At 41.5% G+C, this 19,442-nt stretch overlaps 4 protein-coding genes across 4 annotated transcripts in view; 3 read left to right on the forward strand and 1 right to left on the reverse strand.

Annotated features, from left to right (window-relative positions):
• Positions 1-19,442, reverse strand: part of Mhc (myosin heavy chain) — a 112,658-nt gene that overhangs the window by 22,684 nt on the left and 70,532 nt on the right. The window contains exon 26 of the mRNA XM_083078016.1: positions 6,913-6,976. Within this exon, the coding sequence (XP_082934142.1) occupies positions 6,935-6,976 (42 nt within the window). The 3' untranslated portion in view covers positions 6,913-6,934. The remainder of the gene's footprint in view (positions 1-6,912; positions 6,977-19,442) is intronic.
• LOC145970353 (uncharacterized) lies at positions 827-3,022 on the forward strand. Its single transcript, XM_083097069.1, has 2 exons — positions 827-2,738; positions 2,836-3,022. The coding sequence occupies exon 1, from the start codon at positions 2,197-2,199 to the stop codon at positions 2,716-2,718; it is 522 nt and encodes a 173-aa protein (XP_082953195.1). The 5' UTR covers positions 827-2,196; the 3' UTR covers positions 2,719-2,738; positions 2,836-3,022.
• LOC145959300 (uncharacterized) lies at positions 8,959-10,877 on the forward strand. The gene has a single exon (XM_083078027.1). It carries the CDS (start codon positions 9,694-9,696, stop codon positions 10,864-10,866), a length of 1,173 nt encoding a protein of 390 aa, XP_082934153.1. The 5' UTR covers positions 8,959-9,693; the 3' UTR covers positions 10,867-10,877.
• Positions 11,003-13,509, forward strand: LOC145959296 (uncharacterized). Its single transcript, XM_083078018.1, has one exon. It carries the CDS (start codon positions 11,004-11,006, stop codon positions 13,497-13,499), a length of 2,496 nt encoding a protein of 831 aa, XP_082934144.1. The 5' UTR covers position 11,003; the 3' UTR covers positions 13,500-13,509.

A 19,442-nucleotide genomic window follows, 5' to 3' on the forward strand; every position in this document is an offset into this window, starting at 1 on the left:
ATGGAAGCCGCTCTTTCCTCGTGTAGTTGTTGAACTCGAGCCACTTGTCCTTATCGCTCGGCAATCGAATAGCGCAGTCGTTTATTTTTCCGCAGTCTACCGTATGTGACTGCAACTTGTCCTCCGATCCGAAATAGTGCAAGCATCTGTAAAAGAATATTTAAATTAAAGATTTATGCAATGCATTATATTTTATAATTACATAAATTATTCAAATTATACATACCGATCACAGATATATCTTTGACCGTTGTGTTTGCTCAGTTGCGAGCTCACGAGCCGGGATAAGTTCTTGATCCATGCGAAATGTCCGACGCTGTTACCGTCTTCCACATACAACAGGTTGACGTGTTTATCCCGTTTCTGCTCCGAAAGACGTATCGGGACAATGCTGTTTTCTTTCTCGACGCTGTACACGTTGATGGAGATATTGTTTATATGTTCAAACTTTTTTAGTTGGTTCAACGTCATCGGAAACTCAATATTTTGTACATTTAACACCGTCGTATAGTGAGGATATGAAGATTCCCGATTCGTGTCTCTTTCAGCGGGGTATAGAGCGGCCACCATTGCCCACGCGAAACACGCATTGTCTCTGGATTGTACATTAATTACAGCTCTCTTCATCATAATTTCTCGCGGCAATTTAATATAACATCCCGCGCGCATAGGATTATATTTATTTATATTTACAGTTAAATTCTGTATTCGCGACAATGCCCAGCCACTATCGCGTTCCTGAAATTCTTCTAGCAATGCTAGGGTGGGCTCGATAACGCTGCGCTCATACCACTCGTGTAAATCGGATGTGCGAAAGAGTTCACAGTTTCTCGTATTGATACTTTTATTCGCACGCTTATCACCCGACACAAATTCACCGTTGAATATAGTGTTCAATTTTACACTGTTGTATCTTCTTATAACGTCTTGCATTTGCTCGAGCACGATGTCTTTGGCGTCCTCGAGAAATTGACGTGGTTCGATATGGTTTGCGTTAATCACAGCACCGGTTAATCACAGAACGGTTATCGAACGCGGTATCAATCTCGCGCCACACAAGTTCATTTTGATGCGCGCTACATCCGGCACCCGCGTTATTGTCGCCACTGTAATTACCACCACTGGGCATAAACTGTCTCTGCAATCGAATCTTTGCACCTTCGAGTCGCGCGATTCGAGCAATCAGCGATTGTCGATTCCCGATCGATAATCGCGGTCGTTTGATCCGACTTTGCTCTTCCAGCGACTCAATGTACTCGTTGCATCGTTGTAGCCATGCAAAATATTCGCCCAAGGTGGCAATTTGGCGGGACCGCTCCACCAGGTCGCGTTCAATCTGCTCGACGTTTTCCATTTCTTCACAGAGTGCAAATTGGGCACATATTGCACGGAAATCTTATATACAACGGCTCGCTACAACTTGAACAGAATCGGCCATCCATCGCATCAAGTGTCTCAATTTTATGCTTTCGAACAGCATACATCATTTGGCTATCCACGCCTTGCAATGCAATCATATACGAAGGACATACAGCTAAAGCACCACCCGTGGAATAATAAAAGTATATGATACAAAATTTTGTACTACGTGCGTTTAAAGCATTAATTTCCGCAACAGACACTATTTTCTCTCTGAATTCCGTGGAGTTCTCACTGCAGTCACTAATGCAATCACTGTCAGATGACAACGCGTGATCTTCGTCTTCCATTTTTATATTATCACACAACACTGACAGAACACTACTTTCTGACAGAACACTACACTTTTTGACTATACTTTTGCTATACCGACGTGTCGATGCGCTTTCAAATCACGTACTATGATCTGATGCGCTTCGATCCTTCTTATATTCAATCAACAAACTTTCAGAGATTGTTGGAGGCACAAAAGAAAAAATTTTTTTGTAACTGAACCTAGGGTTGAAAATGTGTTGTTATCTCGCTATGATTCACAGATTGCTCGAAAACGTCGGACCCCGAAATATCTCAAAAATGTGTTGTTATCTACGTATTTCCATCCGCCCAATCCTTCAAAGAATACTTCTATTTATATTGTGTATGTTAAAAAAATATAATGAAGAGGACTCTGCTGCACTAGAGTATCATTTCTTTCGTTGCTCTTCTGTGTTTCGGTGGTCTGCTGCACTAGAGTATCATTTCTTTCGTTGCTCTTCTGTGTTTCGGTAGTCTTGTGCAATGGCTGAAGAAAACGTAATTATCATCGACGATGATACGGTGGCTGAAGAAAACGTAATTATCATCGACGACGATACGGATGATGATTACGATTATTGGATGGATCCAGTTGTGGCGGAGAGGATGGAGATAGAGAGAGAGGAGAGAAAGAGGAGAGAGATGGAAGATGATGGATCTGATATAGAACCCTTGGCGAAGGACAGTGATTATGATAGTGACAATAGTGTCGATATTCTTGATGAACGGTTACAAAAGAAACAGCGAGATTTAAGCATATCTGAAATAATGACACACAACCAAGCAACAAAGATATGTTGCATTTCCTATTATTACATGGAAAATGGATCAAAATTTTGTACCGAATGCTTTCTAGAAGTACCGGATCAGTATGAAGAAACTAGTGCTGTTCGAGAACATAGAACCATAGCTTATGTTCATTTGGAAAATATGTCATGCAAAGGGTGCAGAAGATCTTTGAATCAAATATTGGCCTGCAACATGTGCCCTATTTGCACAAATTAAAATAGATGATGGATAACATTGTAAGTATCTTAATTTATTATATATCAAAAGTATTTTAAAATAAATTATTAAAATAATTTAAACTAATGAAATGCGTATGTTTTCTTTTGTTTTCAGAAACGGCTTCCCCAACATAGCCCGACGGTCTATTTTATATATTATTATTTTTTATATTGTATACTTTTTATTAAACACACACATTTAAATAAATTATATATATTTTTTTAATTGTAACAAAATCATGACGTAATTTCTTCGCACGCATTTCCATCCACCCAATCCTTCAAAGAATACTTCTATTTATATTGTTTGTTAACTGGTAATATTGTATAATATCTCAAAAATGTGTTGTTATCTCGCTATGATTCACAGATCGCTCGAAAACGTCGGACCCCGAAATATCTCAAAATATAAGTTTATGACTAATATTGTATACTTGCGATAATACAGAGAGAAAGAGAGATAAAAGGGATAAAGAGATAGATAGAGGGATAGAGGGATAGAGAGGGAGAGAGAGAGGGATAGAAATATAAAGGGATAAAGAGAGAGAGCGAGAGAGAGGGAGGAATAGAGAGAGACCCAAAATCTTCTTCATAGGAATACCGCCATTTTTGTTTATACGTGCGTCCCCCGCCCCGCAGCCCCCGCGCCATCGAAATTCCCTCCGTCCCGCGTGACGTCATCCCCCCTCCATCCTGCGTGACGTCATTCCCCCGCGCCGCTGAGATCCCCTCGCCCCTCACCCCCCTGAGATCCCAGCGTTAGAACTCTCCTAGTGCTAACTACTGAAATAAATTAAAGAAAATCGGCCAATGCGTGTGGCTAGAAGTGCGTGGCGGTGAAGGCGGTCTCACTGTAACATAATGGTGGCGCGCGGCGAAACGGTGATTGGGGAGGGGAGGAGCGAAGAGTGTGTTGGCGCGCGGCGAAGGCTCTACCCCTCTCCAATCACCGCTTAGCCGCGCGCCACCATTATGTTACAATGAGACCGCCTTCACCGCCACGCACTTCTAGCCACGCGCATTGGCCGATTTTCTTTAATTTATTTCTCGTTAATTATTGCGAATGTTGCATAACTGTACAAGACTTTTCCTCTAACTTTGAGCCAATCTACCTTAATTTTTTAAAATTATGATCACTTTCATGGCACCCTGTAAATGTATATATACAGGGTGGACCATTTTAACCTTTAATGGAGAATAACTCGAAAACCAAGCCCGGGAGAGAAAAATGTTTCAGACAGAAGTTGTTTGGTTTCGAGGGGGCCATAAGATGGTATCATTGGTTTGACCTTGAAGAGTTATTTGAAGGTCACATGAAGGTCACCTTCAATTTCTTAAATGGAACCTACTATTTGTCATTGCATATTCTTGTAGCTTATCTCGATAGCTTTCCAAAACACTAGAATTAAGTACCTTTTCGTTAAGTACTTTTTGAGTCATAAGGCTTGAAATCATTTCTTAATTTTACATAAACCGTAAAATATCTTGTAAAATATTCATTTTTCGATTATCTTACCTTAACACTTTTATGTACAAAATAATGAGAGGAATCAACTGGTGTAAAGAAAACACATAGTTGTTTTGAAGAAAAAATATGTAATTTGCAATTAACAATTCCATATTTTTTCTTAAAAACAACTATGTGTTTTCTTTACACCAATTGATTCCTCTCATTATTTTGTACATAAAAGTATTAAGGTAAGATAATCGAAAAATGAATATTTTACAAGATATTTTACGGTTTATGTAAAATTAAGAAATGATTTCAAGCCTTATGACTCAAAAAGTACTTGAGGGAAAAATATTTTATTATAGTGTTTTGGAAAGCTCCCGAGATAAGCTACAAGAATATGCAATGACAAATAGTAGGTTCCAATTAAGAAATTGAAGGTGACCTTCATGTGACCTTCAAATAACTCTTCAAGGTCAAACCAATGATACCATCTTATGGCCCCCATGAAACCAAACAACTTTTGTCTGAAACATTTCTCTCTCCCGGGCTTGGTTTTCGAGTTATTCTCCATTAAAGGTTAAAATGGTCCACCCTGTATATGTATGTATTACTTTTTTTAATTTTTCTCATTTACATTCAACACTTTTGCTTGCTGTGCATCTCGCGAGGGCGTAATGTTTATATGTATATTTATCGCTCTGTTATTATTTTTCCCCTTTATTTTTCTGTGTGTATGTGTGTGTATGTGTAATACGTAAATATTAATATATCTCTCGCTGACTCTCGCCCTCTCATCGTCCGTTCGCCCGATATCTCTCTTGCTCTTCCACTCTCTCTCTTTCTCTTTCCCTCGACCGTCAGCTCGCATGGTGAAGCAACACGCACCCTCTCTCGCGTCCCCATCTTTTCCTTCGATCTTCTCGAGCGAGCATTAATTTTATCGAAATTTTATTGTCGAGAAAGACGACGAATTTGTGATGATCGATCGAACGGTCGATTGCGAGAAGACGATGCCGTTGAGAGCTCCGAGCGACCTCTCGGATTCGTTGTATGTATTCGTGTCTTCGTTCGGCGACGAACTCGATGAGGACGATGATGTTCCTTCTCCTTCTCTTATCCTCCTTTTTATTCTTCGGATGTTTGAGTTTTCTTTTGTTAACATTTTTATTCTTTTTTTTCTTTTTGTCAGTTTATAATTATCTGCGCGAATTCCTCGGAAGGAGCTTTACAGTTCACCATCGGGTTGCAGGTTGAAGCTTGGCGGGAATGCGGAACAGCGGAACCATCTAATAGGGGTTTGAGCGCAGGGCGGTGTGGCTGAAAGGAGACAGACACGTGAAACGTTAATCTCTTATTACTATAAATAACTATAAATATGCAGGGGAGTATTTGCAGGTTTTGACAGATATAAAAATATATAAAACAAATATAAAAATATATAAAATTCTTCACGGATTTATGAAGAAAACATTGATACGGAAATTAAAGAGGATGGGGACGAGTGACACGTTCTCTGTGTCGTTCCTGCTGATCCAAATTTTCTTGTTTCTTAACATTTGTACCCGAATGCGTCAATGGAATCGAGATTACGTAACGAGGGTGACACCTCTATGTTTTGCCAACAGCACCATATCTGGCGTATTCTTACAGAGAGAACGGATTTATTTCAGGCATGTAACTCTCTCGTGATATTAGTTACAACTCTTTGCGGAAAATCACGATTTATAGTTGCAGTTCTTGTTAAGTCTGAACTGTTAAAAGCAAAAATCAGCAATGATGATGTATGTATATCGGCGAAAAAAAAGAAGAAATCTTTTGAAAGAAAATAAAATAAACGAAGGCTATATTCTTTCTCTCTCTCAAACCAGAATAAACATCATATCTAGATAAAAGAAAATTAAATAAATCAAACTTCGAAGAAGGGGAGACGAATATACAAAAATAATCGGCATACTTTGACTTGAGAAAGAAGAGTAAGATGGAGGAATATATAGAATATTCCTCGGGGATTCCGAAAAAAATCATCCTCGTGAAATTTCGCCACTACTTCCTACGCTGGATCACAAAGAAGTGTAAAAGATGCGCTATGACACTTCTAGGCGAGAGATTGAAACCGGTGTAATAATTTTATGCCATATTAAAAATCAACTGGAAAAGCATTCAATATACGTTCAAGAAAATAATTCAAGAATAATTCATAGGTTGAAAAATTTATATTTTTAAAATTATTTATTCAACTCTCTCTCCCTCTTCAACTATCAATTTTATAAATAGGCTCGATGAATAATTAATCAAGAATATTTTTTCTATTATATTGACTGACATTTAAAAGTCACTTTTCTACCGCGACACAAGATTGTATCTGCTGAAATAATTGCCGGTTCCAATCATGATAGAATATTGATAAAACTCGAGAAAATTGCTCTAACTGACGCTTACTAATTCGCAGTATCTACAAGTATAAGAGAGAAGGTTCGAAGAGATGCGATACACAGAGTTAATGACGAAGAACAAGCTCATATCCATTCGTGAGAGTATTATCGGACAAACAGGTGCAAATGCGACACTTGATGGATGCAGGGGGGATAAAGGGAAAGTCGCGTGTTCCTCTCGCGTTTCGTGAACTCCTGACACATTCTCTTTTCTAATCTGCGTCTATCTCTATTTCTCTCTGTCTAGAAGATTATCGTCTCACACACACGCTCATACACGCGCCTCACGACACGTGCACGGACTTATATGGACCAAGCGCGACGTGCGTTTACTCCAACGCGGCGGGCGCCGCCTTACGTTTCTGTTGCGGCTGCACACAGGAATACAAAGATCGCTACTTAGATATCAATCGACCTCCAGAGTGCAGCGCACTTTCTTATTCCGATCTTTGAACGAGCTTTGCGATTTTACGTATTCGACTTCCCGAACGCGCGACCAATTTCTAACGATTTTCTGCAGATACGATTTACTTTTTATTTTTATCATAATGCTTACAATTAATTAAAGCCTGATGCGATTTTCAATTCGATAAAATGTGATATACAGGATGTTCCTAAAGTGATTATCTACAATTTTGGCGAAATTAAAAGTGTTTTAAAAAATTGTTATACACTGCTAACAGTTTGTTTATAATCATTAAAAATTGATTAAAAATTGTCAATCAATTTTTTTAATTATTATTATTTGGGCCATTTTTTTATTTTCATTTTTTATAATTTATTCTATTATTTCTATTGTTTTTAATTAATTTTTAATTATTATTATTTGAGCCAATTTTTTATTTTAATTTTTTTAGAATTTATTCTATTATTTCAAAAAATAGTCATTTTGGAAACACCCTGTATATCTGAGAGATTGTAATATTGGCAAAAAATCGCTCGAATAAAATCGCAAGATTTATAATTAAAATTTTAGTTCGTTATAATTAAAATTTAATTTAATTTGAAAGCAATTTGATAGAAGTAGGTATACAAGGCGGGTTCTAACTCAGGTCCTCTCAGGGGGGGTGAGGCGCGAGGGGATCTCAGCGGCGCGGGGGAATGACGTCACGCGGGACGGAGGGGATTTCGTAGCCGCGGGGGCTGCGGGGCAGGGCGGGGGACGCTTGTGTTGGATGTTTTATGACAAGTATAAACAATCATAAACCGATGTTTGACTGCTTTGTACCCTTGCCGCGCGTGTGAGAGAGAACGATAATATCGCGTACGAGAGAGAACGATAGCGAGACTTCTAATTAATGCGAGAGCACGCAAAGGATTGGAGCGCAAGGAAAAGGCGTGTAAATAATTGCAATTTTTTTGAAATATAAATTTATTTAAAAATGTGTATGAGTATTACAAATTGTGTGTGTGTGTGTGTGTGTGTGTGTGTGTACTTAATAGTAAAATTATGTAAAATTTAAGAAATTAATAAAATATAGAAATAAAAAAAAGAAAAAAAAATGAATATAAAATAATGCGGACGGTGCGCCGGGCTGTAAGGGGGAGGCAGCTCCTGAAACAGGAAAAACGCTACATTAATTTTATCTTAATTAAAATAAAAAAAATAATAATTTATTTTAAGATACTTTTGATATATAATAAATTGTAAGTTACTTACAATGTTATCCATGATCCATTTATTTAATTTGTGCAAATAGGGCACATGTTGCAGGCCAATATTTGATTCAAACATTTTCTGCACCCTGTGCATGACATACTCGAATTTTCCAAATGAACATAAGCTATGGTTCTATGTTCTCGAACAGCACTAGTTTCTTCAAACTGATACGGTACACTTAGAAAGCATTCGATACAATATTTCGATCCATTTTCCATGTAGTAATAGGAAATGCAACATATCTTTGTTGCTTCGTTGTATGTCATTATTTCAGGTATGCTTAAATCTCGCTGTTTCTTTTGTAACCGTTCATCAAGAATATCGACACTATTGTCACTATCATAATCACTGTCCTTCGCCAAGGGTTCTATATCAGATTCATCATCTTCCATCTCTCTCCTCTCTCTCTCCTCTCTCTCTATCTCCATCCTCTCCGCCACAGCTGGATCCATCCAATCATCGTAATCATCATCCGTATCGTCGTCGATGATAATTACGTTTTCTTCAGCCATTGCACAAGACCACCGAAACACAGAAGAGCAACGAAAGAAATGACACTCTAGTGCAGCAGACTCCTCTTCATTATATATATTTTTTAACATAAACAATATAAACGCGGGGGAATGACGTCACGCGGGACGGAGGGGATTTCGTAGGCGCGGGGGCTGCGGGGCGGGGCGGGGGACGCTTGGGGATGTGTTGGATGTTTTATGACGAGTATAAACAATCATAAACCGATGTCCAGATGGTAAACAGCGGTATTTGAAGAGGATTGAATATTAGGGCCAGAATTATTTTCCATATTTTTTCTAGGAAGAATTGCAACGTATCAGCGCCGATATTCGGCTGCTTTGTGCCCTTGCCGCGCGTGTGAGAGAGAACGAATTCTTTCTGAGACGTAAATAAATGATTATTATGATACACCACTTATTTATTTTACACAAAGATGAAAAGGTTTAGACGAAATACAGGGAGGATTGAAGCGCATCAAGTCACAGTACATGATTTGAACGCGCATCGACACGTCGCGTCGATATAGTAAAAGTATAGTCAAAAAGTATAGTGTTCTGTCAGTGTTGTGTGATAATATATATATATATATATAAAAATGGAAGACGAAGATCACGCGTTGTCATCTGACAGTGACTGCATTAGTGACTGCAGTGAGAACTCCACGGAATTCAGAGAGAAAATAGTGTCTGTTGCGGAAATTAATGCTTTAAACGCACGTAGTACAAAATTTTGTATCATATACAGTTATTATTCCACGGGTGGTGCTCTAGCTGTATGTCCTTCGTGTATGATTGCATTGCAAGGCGTGGATAGCCAAATGATGTATGCTATTAGAAAACATAAAATTGAGACACTTAATGCGATGGATGGCCGATTTTGTTCAAGGTGTAGCGAGCCGTTGTATATAAGATTTCCATGCAATATGTGCCCAATTTGCACTCAGTGAAAAAAAAAATGGAAAATATCGAACAGACTGAACGCGACCTGGTGGAGCGATCCAACCAAATTGCCACCTTGGGCGAATATTTTGCATGGCTACAACGATGCAACGAGTACATCGAGTCGCTGGAAGAGCTAAGTCGGATCAAACGACTACGATTATCGATCGGGAATCGACAATCATTGATTGCTCGGATCGCGCGACTCGAAGGTGCAAAGACTCGATTGCAGAGACAGTTTATGCCCAGTGGTGGTAATTACAGTGGCGACAATAACGCGGGTGCCGGATGTAGCGCGCATCAAAATGAACTTGTGTGGCGCGAGATTGATACCGCGTTCGATAACCGTATTCTGACCGGTGCTGTGATTAACGCAAACCATATCGAACCTCGTCAATTTCTCGATGACGCCAAAGACATTGTGATAGAACATGTGCAGGACGTTATAAGAAGACACTACAGTGTAAAAGTGAACACTATATTCAATGGTGAATTTGTGTCGGGTGATAAGCGCGCAAATAAAAGTACCAATACGAGAAACTGTGAACTCTTTCACACATCCGATTTACACGAGTGGTACGAGCGTCGCGTTATCGAACCCACTCTAGCATCGTTGGAAGAATTTCAGGAACGCGATAGCGGGTGGGCATTGTCGCGAATATTGAATTTGACTGTAAATATAAATAAGTATAATCCTATGCGCGCGGGATGTCATATAAAATTGCCGCGGGAGATTGTGATGAAGAGAGCGGTGATTAACGTACAATCAAAAGACAATGCGTGTTTCGCGTGGGCAGTGGTCGCCGCTCTATATCCCGCCGAAAGGAATGCGGAACGGGAATCATCGTACCCGCATTACGCGACAGTGCTGAATCTCCGGGACATTGAGTTTCCAGTGACTGTCAATCAGATTAAAAAATTTGAACTTGTCAACGATATTTCGATCAACGTGTACAGCATCGAAGAGAAGAACGGCATTGTTCCGATACGTCTTTCGCAGCAGAAGCGGGACAAGCATGTGAATCTGCTATACGTGGAAGACGGCAACAATGTCGGACATTTCGCATGGATCAAAAATTTATCCCGGCTCGTGAGCTCGCAACTGAGCAAACACAAGAATCAAAAATATATCTGCGATCGGTGTGTATAATTTAAATAATTATAAGTTATGTAGCAAATTGTATATAAATCTTTAATTTTTAAAAAATTTTTATTTTCTTTTATAGATGCTTGCATTACTTTGGTTCGGACGACAAGTTGCAGTTACATACGGTAGACTGCGGAAAGATGAACGACTGCGCTATCCGGTTACCGAGCGATAAGGACAAGTGGTTATCGTTCAACAATTACAACAGGAAAGAGCAGCTTCCATTCATCGTGTACGCCGACTTGGAATGCGTTCTGGCCAAGATGGAGGAAGAGAAGAATATGTGCCAGCACCATCAAGTATTTAGCATAGCATATTATATACATTGCTCGTACGACGACTCATTATCAGCATATCATTCGCGTCGCAGTACCGATTGTATAGCATGGTTCGTCGAGCAACTTAAAATGTTAGCATTTCGTGTAAAAAATATTTTAACTACTAATGTCCCTATGGTAGATTTAACATTCGAAGAGTGTGAAAAATTTAATAGCGCTACTCAATGTCATATATGCGAAAAACCGTTCGCGCAAGACGATACACGCGTACGCGATCATTGCCATTTGACTGGACGGTACAGAGGTCCCGCGCATTCAAATTGTAATTTAAATTATAAAGAGTCTTTCTGTATTCCGATAGTGTTTCATAATTTATCCGGTTATGATTCGCATTTCATTATCGAGGAAATAGCCACAGCGTTCGAAGGGAGAGTCGAGTTACTTCCAATAACGAAAGAGAAATATATATCGTTTACCAAAAATGTCGATCTTAAGGAAGAAAAACCAAAAAATCAAGTAAAATTACGCTTCATCGATTCATTCAAATTTCTTACGGCAAGTCTCGACAAATTAGCATCTTATCTAGATAAAGATAAACTAGATATTTTAAAATCAGAATTTCAAAACTTATCGAGTGAAAACTTCAAATTATTAACACGAAAAGGTGTGTTTCCATACGAATACATCGATTCCGTTGACAAGTTGCAAGATACATGTTTACCACCGCGCGAATCATTTTACAGTTCCTTAACCGGTGAAACTATATCCGAGAGCGATTATGCGCACGCCGAGACCATCTGGACGCGATTCTCCATTCGAACGCTAGGCGAATATAGCGATTTATATCTTAAAATCGATGTCTTGTTATTAGCCGATATTTTTGAAAACTTTCGCAACAAATGTATCGAAAGTTACGGACTCGACCCTGCGTATTACTATACTCTCCCCGGATACACGTGGGACGCCATGTTGAAGCATACCAAGATTACGTTTGAATTGCTTACCGACATCGACATGGTTATGTTTATCGAACGCGGTATACGTGGTGGTCTGAGTCAGTGTTCCAACAGATACGCGCGTGCTAATAACAAGTACATGGAGTCATACGATCCATCGAAACCATCATCATACTTGATGTACTTTGATGTAAATAATTTGTACGGATGGGCAATGTGTCAACCGTTGCCTTACGCCGATTTTCGATGGGTCGACGACGTGTCGAATTTTGACGTAGCATCGATCGCGCTAGATTCGCCTACAGGCTATATCCTCGAAGTCGATCTCGAGTATCCGCAACATCTTCACGATGCGCACACTGACCTACCGTTTTGCCCGACACGCGACAAACCACCTGGCAAGCGGGAATTCAAACTGCTTGCAACGCTATACGATAAAAAGCGTTACGTGATACACTACCGCAACCTGCAGCAGTGTACGTGTCACGGTCTTCGCGTTACAAAAATACATAGAATTTTACAGTTTTCTCAATCTCCCTGGCTTCGAAATTACATAGAACTCAATACACATTTTAGAACATTGGCTAAAAACGATTTTGAAAAAAATTTATACAAATTAATGAACAATGCGGTGTTTGGCAAAACGATGGAAAATGTGCGCAATCGCGTTGATGTAAAATTACTAACTCACTGGGACGGGCGGTACGGTGCAGAGGCAATGATCGCTAAACCAAATTTCCACAGCAGAAGCGTCTTTTCGGAAAATTTAATAGCTGTGGAATTGCGCAAACTCGAGGTGAAATTCTACAAACCAATCTACGTGGGTATGTGTATACTCGACATATCCAAGACATGTTTGTACGAGTTTCATCATGAGTATATGTCTCCCCTGTATCGCGACAAATGTAAGGTCATGTACACCGATACCGATAGTCTCATATATCACATTGAGTGCGAAGACATGTACAAAAATATGAAGCGCGACGTCAGCAGATTCGACACTAGCGATTATGCTGCAAACAATGCGTACGGTATGCCGCTCGTAAATAAAAAGGTACCGGGTCTAATGAAGGATGAAAATAACGGTGCCATAATGACCGAATTTGCCGGGCTCAGAGCAAAAATGTACGCATTACGAGTCGATGGGAAAAAGGATACGAAGAAAGTTAAAGGCGTCAAGAGCAACGTTGTCGCGAGAACGATAACGTTTGACGATTACACACGGTGTTTGAAAGAAGAAATTAAAATGACGCGCCAGCAGTCGTGTATACGATCGAAATTGCACCAAGTATACACAATCCGCGAGACAAAAATTGCTCTGAGTCCGTACGACGACAAGCGGTATATCGTACCCGAAACCACCGATACGCTACCGTGGGGGCATTATAAGATACCATTGTAAAATGTGTGTGTGTGTGAAAGATATATTAATAAAGATTTTTGTATTTTTATATTTCATATATTTTTGTAATGCATATCTCATACATCTTATATTAAAAAATACATGTACTATCGCAAGGAATATTGATAAGGATTTTTATGTATATTTTCATTTTTCAAATATTATATATGTTATACATATATATTTTTTCCAGAAAATTAAAAATAAACACTGTATGAATTAAATCACATTGTCTTTATGTATCCAAGAATTGTGCGAATTGTCAAATCCCAACCATTTCACGTAAACCTCGTCACCCCTCCTACGCAGTACTTTCTCCACGAGATACACGTCCGGATAATTCGCGCGATGCAACTCGTGCTCGTAGAACGCTCCAGCGATAGGTTTTTTACGATAATCCTCAAGTAGATAGCTTACGGGATTAGTATGCTGCACTTTTACAATTTTAAACACTTCGGTTGTCCAATTTGGCGTGTAACCTTTCTCAAAAATTGTCTTGTACTTGCTAACGCGTACCGAGTCACCTACTTTGAATTTTGCCGGACCCGCGATATTTACACGGTTATACACAGTAGCCAAGAGTCTTTCAGCGACCGCGGGGGTAACGTCGACGGGTCGCATACCGATCGTTCGATGCTTGCGCGCGTTGTAATCCGATACGAGTCGCGGCAACGCGCTGATCCACTTGTAAGATCCGTTCAGCGTAAACATCTTCCACATGTCGTTTTTCAGCGTGCAATTGAATCGCTCAACGATCGATGCCTTCAATACTGAATATGTAGAATAATGATTGATGTCATGTTTCCGCATGAGCCGTTGCACGTCAGCGTTATAAAATTCCTTCCCCATATCAGTCTGTAAGTTTTTCGGACATCTTTTGCTATTTCGAATTATCTCAGCGATAGCGTCAGCTGTCTCGCTTCCGCCTTTACTCTTGAGTGGTGCGGCCCACGCGTGCTTGCTCAACGCATCGATGACTGTGAGTATGTAGTGGTAACCTCTGTTGAAACGAGAGTACGGACGCATCTCGACAATGTCAGCTTGCCACAAGTCATCGTATCCCCGCACTATGACATGTCTTCGGGGAAAATTTTTTCTCGCCGGCGCGTGCAATTCGTTCACCAACTGTTGTTTCTCTAAACTATGTTGTTTCTTCGCTTCCTCGGTTATTCCCGATCGCCGATCCATCGTTGTTTCGATTCGTCGATCAAACGATGTGTGCCCCGAGTATCACCGTGCGTTTTATCATTCGTTACTGTTCGATAACCGTTCCTGCCCCGTTCGATAGCCGTTTCTGACCCGTTCAATAGCCGTTCGTTACCGTTCCTACCCCGTTAGTTGTCGTTCCTGCCCCGTTCGATAGCCGTTTCTGACCCGTTCGATAGCCGTTCGTTAGCCGTTTCTGACCCGTTCGATAGCCGTTTCTGACCCGTTCAATAGCCGTTCGTTACCGTTCCTACCCCGTTAGTTGTCGTTCCTGCCCCGTTCGATAGCCGTTTCTGACCCGTTCGATAGCCGTTCGTTAGCCGTTTCTGACCCGTTCGATAGTCGTTCCTTACACGTTTGATAGTCGTTTCTGAGCCGTTCACTGCCGTTCTTGACCCGTTTGTTGCCGTGATTGATCCTGTTGGTAGTCGCTTCTAAGTAGTCCGTAGCCTCGTTCACAGTCGTTTCTGACCCGTTCGCAGCCTCGTTGGCAATCGTTTCTGACTCGTTCGTAGCCGTTCCAGAGTTGTATGCCGCCTCGTATGTAGCCGTTCCTGACGTGTTCATAGCCTTGTTCGCAGCCGTTCCTGAGGTGTTCATAACCTCGTTCGCAACTGTTCTTGAATTGTTCGTAGCCTCGTTCACAGCCGTTTCCTCTTCGATCACTGCCACTCATTGTAGTTCGATAAGCCTTTGTAGATGTTCAATAATTGTACAATAGCCGCTGTTTAGCCGCTCGTAGCTGTTTCTGAATTAGTGTTAATCGCACGCTGAAGCTCATTTATCGCAGTCTGCAAAGCTCGCACGTCCTTCTCGAACGCAGTCAACTTCTCGTCTGATTCTTTCTGCTGATTCTTCAACGTTTTAACGCATTGTTCCACCTACAGTTTGTTGACTGCATCGGTATCAGCCTCAGGTTGCGCTACACGGCGAATCTTGCGCGACCTCGCGTCATAGTACGTAGCGACGCGACACAGAGCGTTTTGACGCAAGTAACTTGTCACCGATTTATCCCAATGATCGCTTGTTCTAATTGCTTCATTTCTCTGTTCGAATAATCCAAATTTGTTGATGGGCATTTTTTTTTCTCGATGCGAGTGACGTCGATCGACTGATCAGTTTCGTTGAGACACCGTTTAATTTATAATAAGGCCGACTTCGCGAAGTTCCTCTATAATCGACAGGATCTCGTTGTCGTGAGCGTTGTGGCCAGCTCGGCGCGAAGCATCGAGCAATCGTAGACGATCCACTAGCTCGTTGGGATCGTCCCAGTGCACGTAATCGATCTTATTGTCGGTTAGCGTCATCGCGCGAGGCATGGATACTCCCGTACCGCATTTTTTCTTTTTCGATTCGATCGACATCAACGGTGCAATTATGTGTTTATACTTGTATCCCCTGTTGCTCTTTAATTGACCTTGCGCATCATATTGGCGTTTATGCGCACTCGTCGCCATTAATATGCTCTTATATTTTTGCATATCCTCCTCAGTGTATATGTCATCATCGGGAATTCTCTTGAAGATCAACTCGTATAATCCAGGTGTACCAATGAATCTCACTTTGTCTATGATTATAGAGTCATCTGCGTCGATGTCGAATCGTTTGTTACCGAGCCACATTTCATTCTCGTTGAAATAGACACCGTACACGTGATCGATCTGATTTTTTTCGTCGCCACTAAGGAAAGCGCTCATGTACTTTTGTGGCAGTGGCCCGAAGTACTCTCGTAACATTTTTTGACCTTCCAACGTTTGTAACATGTTTCGAACAGATGGTGATTCGAGCGGGTTGCCCGTGGTTTCGAAAACATTTTCGATTGCGAGTGATTCGGGTATCGTGGGTTGTACGATTCTCGTTGTCGCGGACGGTGTGGAGGTTATCAGCGGTTCATCCGATTTATGCGATGTCGATAAACGATTCGCCTTCAATCGTTGTCTTTTTTTCGGTGTCGTATGCTCATCCTCCTCCTCCTTCTCCTCTTCTTCCTTGTACCGCTTGATGGGTAACGTTTTAATTATAGCGTTACTCTCCGGCTCGTTTTTCACCGCTATTAAGCTAGAGTTGTCGACGATTTTTTGTAGTGGCTCGATAATAGGTCTAAAATGGGTCTTGACCGCGATATCGTCGTCGATCTTACCGGTCTTCAAAGCGCGATGTTTCTTGCGGATCGATTCGCTCGTTTTCTCAATCTCCCTCGCAATCTTTTCACGCTCGCGAATATTATCGCTTTCAGCCATGTCGACAGAGTGTCGGCAGCGACTAATCGTTTTGCGGTATCGCGAACACGTTAAATCCTTTTCTGTATCGCCCGTTCGTAAATGAGCTGTCCTTATCTATCACTAGAAATCCATACTTTTGTTGCCAACAAGTACGACATAATTCACTGAAATCCCCGTACGACATGTCGGTATTCACGTGATCGTTGTACACGTGTTTCAAGTTGGTACCGTCCTGTTTAAACAAGATCAGCAGGTTCGCGTTGTCGCGTATAAGATGTTTTGGTATTCTCGCGTACGTCTGACAGAGATAGAAGCAGTCGACGTTCGAGTGACGACCCATTGAGAAGTACTCTCTTATCGTATTTTGCTTGTCGCACGCCACGTCATCGAAGACGAAAATCGAGTTTGGACGTGCCTCGCTCGGTGGAATGACGTCACTGTTATTGGAGAACGTAAAATAGCCGATTTCGTCAATCGGCGTCAACAAATTCTCCAGATATCGATATTTCGGCTGTTGCAGCGACTTCGAGTACACGTACACGTTCTCGAAACGTACACCGTGCGGGCTTTCCAGTAGACTTATCAGAACGTTGGTTTTACCACAATTCGAGGGGCCGCAAACGATCGCGCGTATAGTAGTCGGTAGCATCGTACCGTGCCTGCGCATCTCTGCGTTGTCCTCCATTGATCGTAATCTGTCGTCGCAATTCGTCACGCGTATCGTCAAAGGTTGTCGCACGAATCTCATTTTTTCAACACTACCGATTGGATCGAACGCCTGCCTATTTATAGGTGCGCGAAATCACGAGTCGCTCAGTAGAGAAAAAATGTTCGTTCTGCTATCAAGTCCTTCCGACATTCGCGATTTGAGCGTCGAACAACTACAATTTGTGTCAAAAGCTGTTCTGTTGCGAATGTGCGGTGATCACGTCCACTACGTGTGGGACAAACTTCCGGAACGCATAAAAGCGGATCCGGAGGTTCAGACGTATCGTCGCTGTTACGAACACTACAATCAGCCGTGGCAGAAAACACACATCGACGGTCCGGCACCATTGATAAAGAATTGCAGCGAATGTCAACGAAAATAGGTAGAGGCCTATTAAATCACGCGATAAACACACTTCCGATCGAATTCCATATTCCCGGCTATCAGTTTTGCGGGCCAGGCACACGGTTGGAGAAGCGATTAGTCAGAGGCGATCGAGGTATAAATCCATTGGACGCGGCGTGTCGCGAACACGATATAGCATACTCTCGGAGCAACGATCTCACCGAGAGACACGCGGCGGATAAGATACTCGCTGAGAGAGCGCGGAATCGCATCGTTGCGAGAGATTCGACTCTCGGTGAGAGAGCCGCCGCCACAGCTGTCTGGACAGCGATGAAAGCCAAGACGAAGCTCGGTATGGGTCTGAAGACGAAGACGAAGAAAAAAACGGCGAAGAAACGGATACTTCCGGTAGCGAAATGCGGCGGTGTATTGCCGATTCTACCAATGTTGGGTGCGCTCGGATCCCTGATCGGTGGAGCGGCTGGTGTAGCGAAGGTGGTGAACGACGGAAAAGCCGCGCAACGTCAGTTGCAAGAGATGCTACGTCACAATCGCGCTATGGAAGGTCACGGATTATATCTCGCTCCTTACAAATACGGACGAGGAGCCTCAACGAGAAAAAAAAAACGTCAAAGAGACGCTAAAAATGCCGCAGGGCGCAACTACCAACATACAATTGCTACAACTGGCAAAACGTATGCACATTCCATATTTTAGAGGTGTTTTCATGCGCAACTCGTTACCGATCGGTGGTATATATCAAAACGAGAGCGGCATTGTAAATTTGGATAGCGTCGAAGGACCAGGTACTCATTGGGTAGCGTATGCAAAGAGGGGGAATCGCGCTATATATTTCGACAGTTTCGGCAATCTTCGACCACCGAATGAATTGGTGCGATATCTCGGACGAAACGTAACGAAGATACAGTACAATTACACACCTGTTCAAACTTACGATCAGAGCATCTGCGGACAATTGTGCTTGCAGTTTCTTCGAACGGTCGATGCATGTGAATTTAAAGACAGATATTGCGCTATTTAACTCAGTATTCGTTAAACAGTTTCGTCGACATGTCTATGACGTTCACATTGACTGGGAAGAGTAGCGTTCTCACGGCAAACTTCTTTCCCACCATAGATTTGAGCGACGGCGAATACGAGCTCGGTCTAACGGATTTTGAGACTTATCACACGATACCGAATGTGAATTCCTCGAATAATAAATTTTACTTTGGCAAAGACGACGAGGAAATTACGATTCCCGAGGGATCGTATGAGTTGCAAAATATACATGAATTTTTGAAACAAGCAATTTCACGGAAACATCGCGATAAGAAACACATTGACTATGAAGATGATGAATATCCGATAGTGCTCCGCGCTAATTACAATACAATGAGGAGCGAGATCAAATGTGCCTACAGAATAAACTTTACCAAACCCGACAACATTGGATCGCTG

Source organism: Camponotus vicinus, unplaced genomic scaffold (assembly GCF_025532165.1).
Source record: "Camponotus vicinus isolate PSW18456_S1 unplaced genomic scaffold, iyCamVici1.0 SCAF_1, whole genome shotgun sequence".
NCBI lineage: Eukaryota > Metazoa > Arthropoda > Insecta > Hymenoptera > Formicidae > Camponotus > Camponotus vicinus.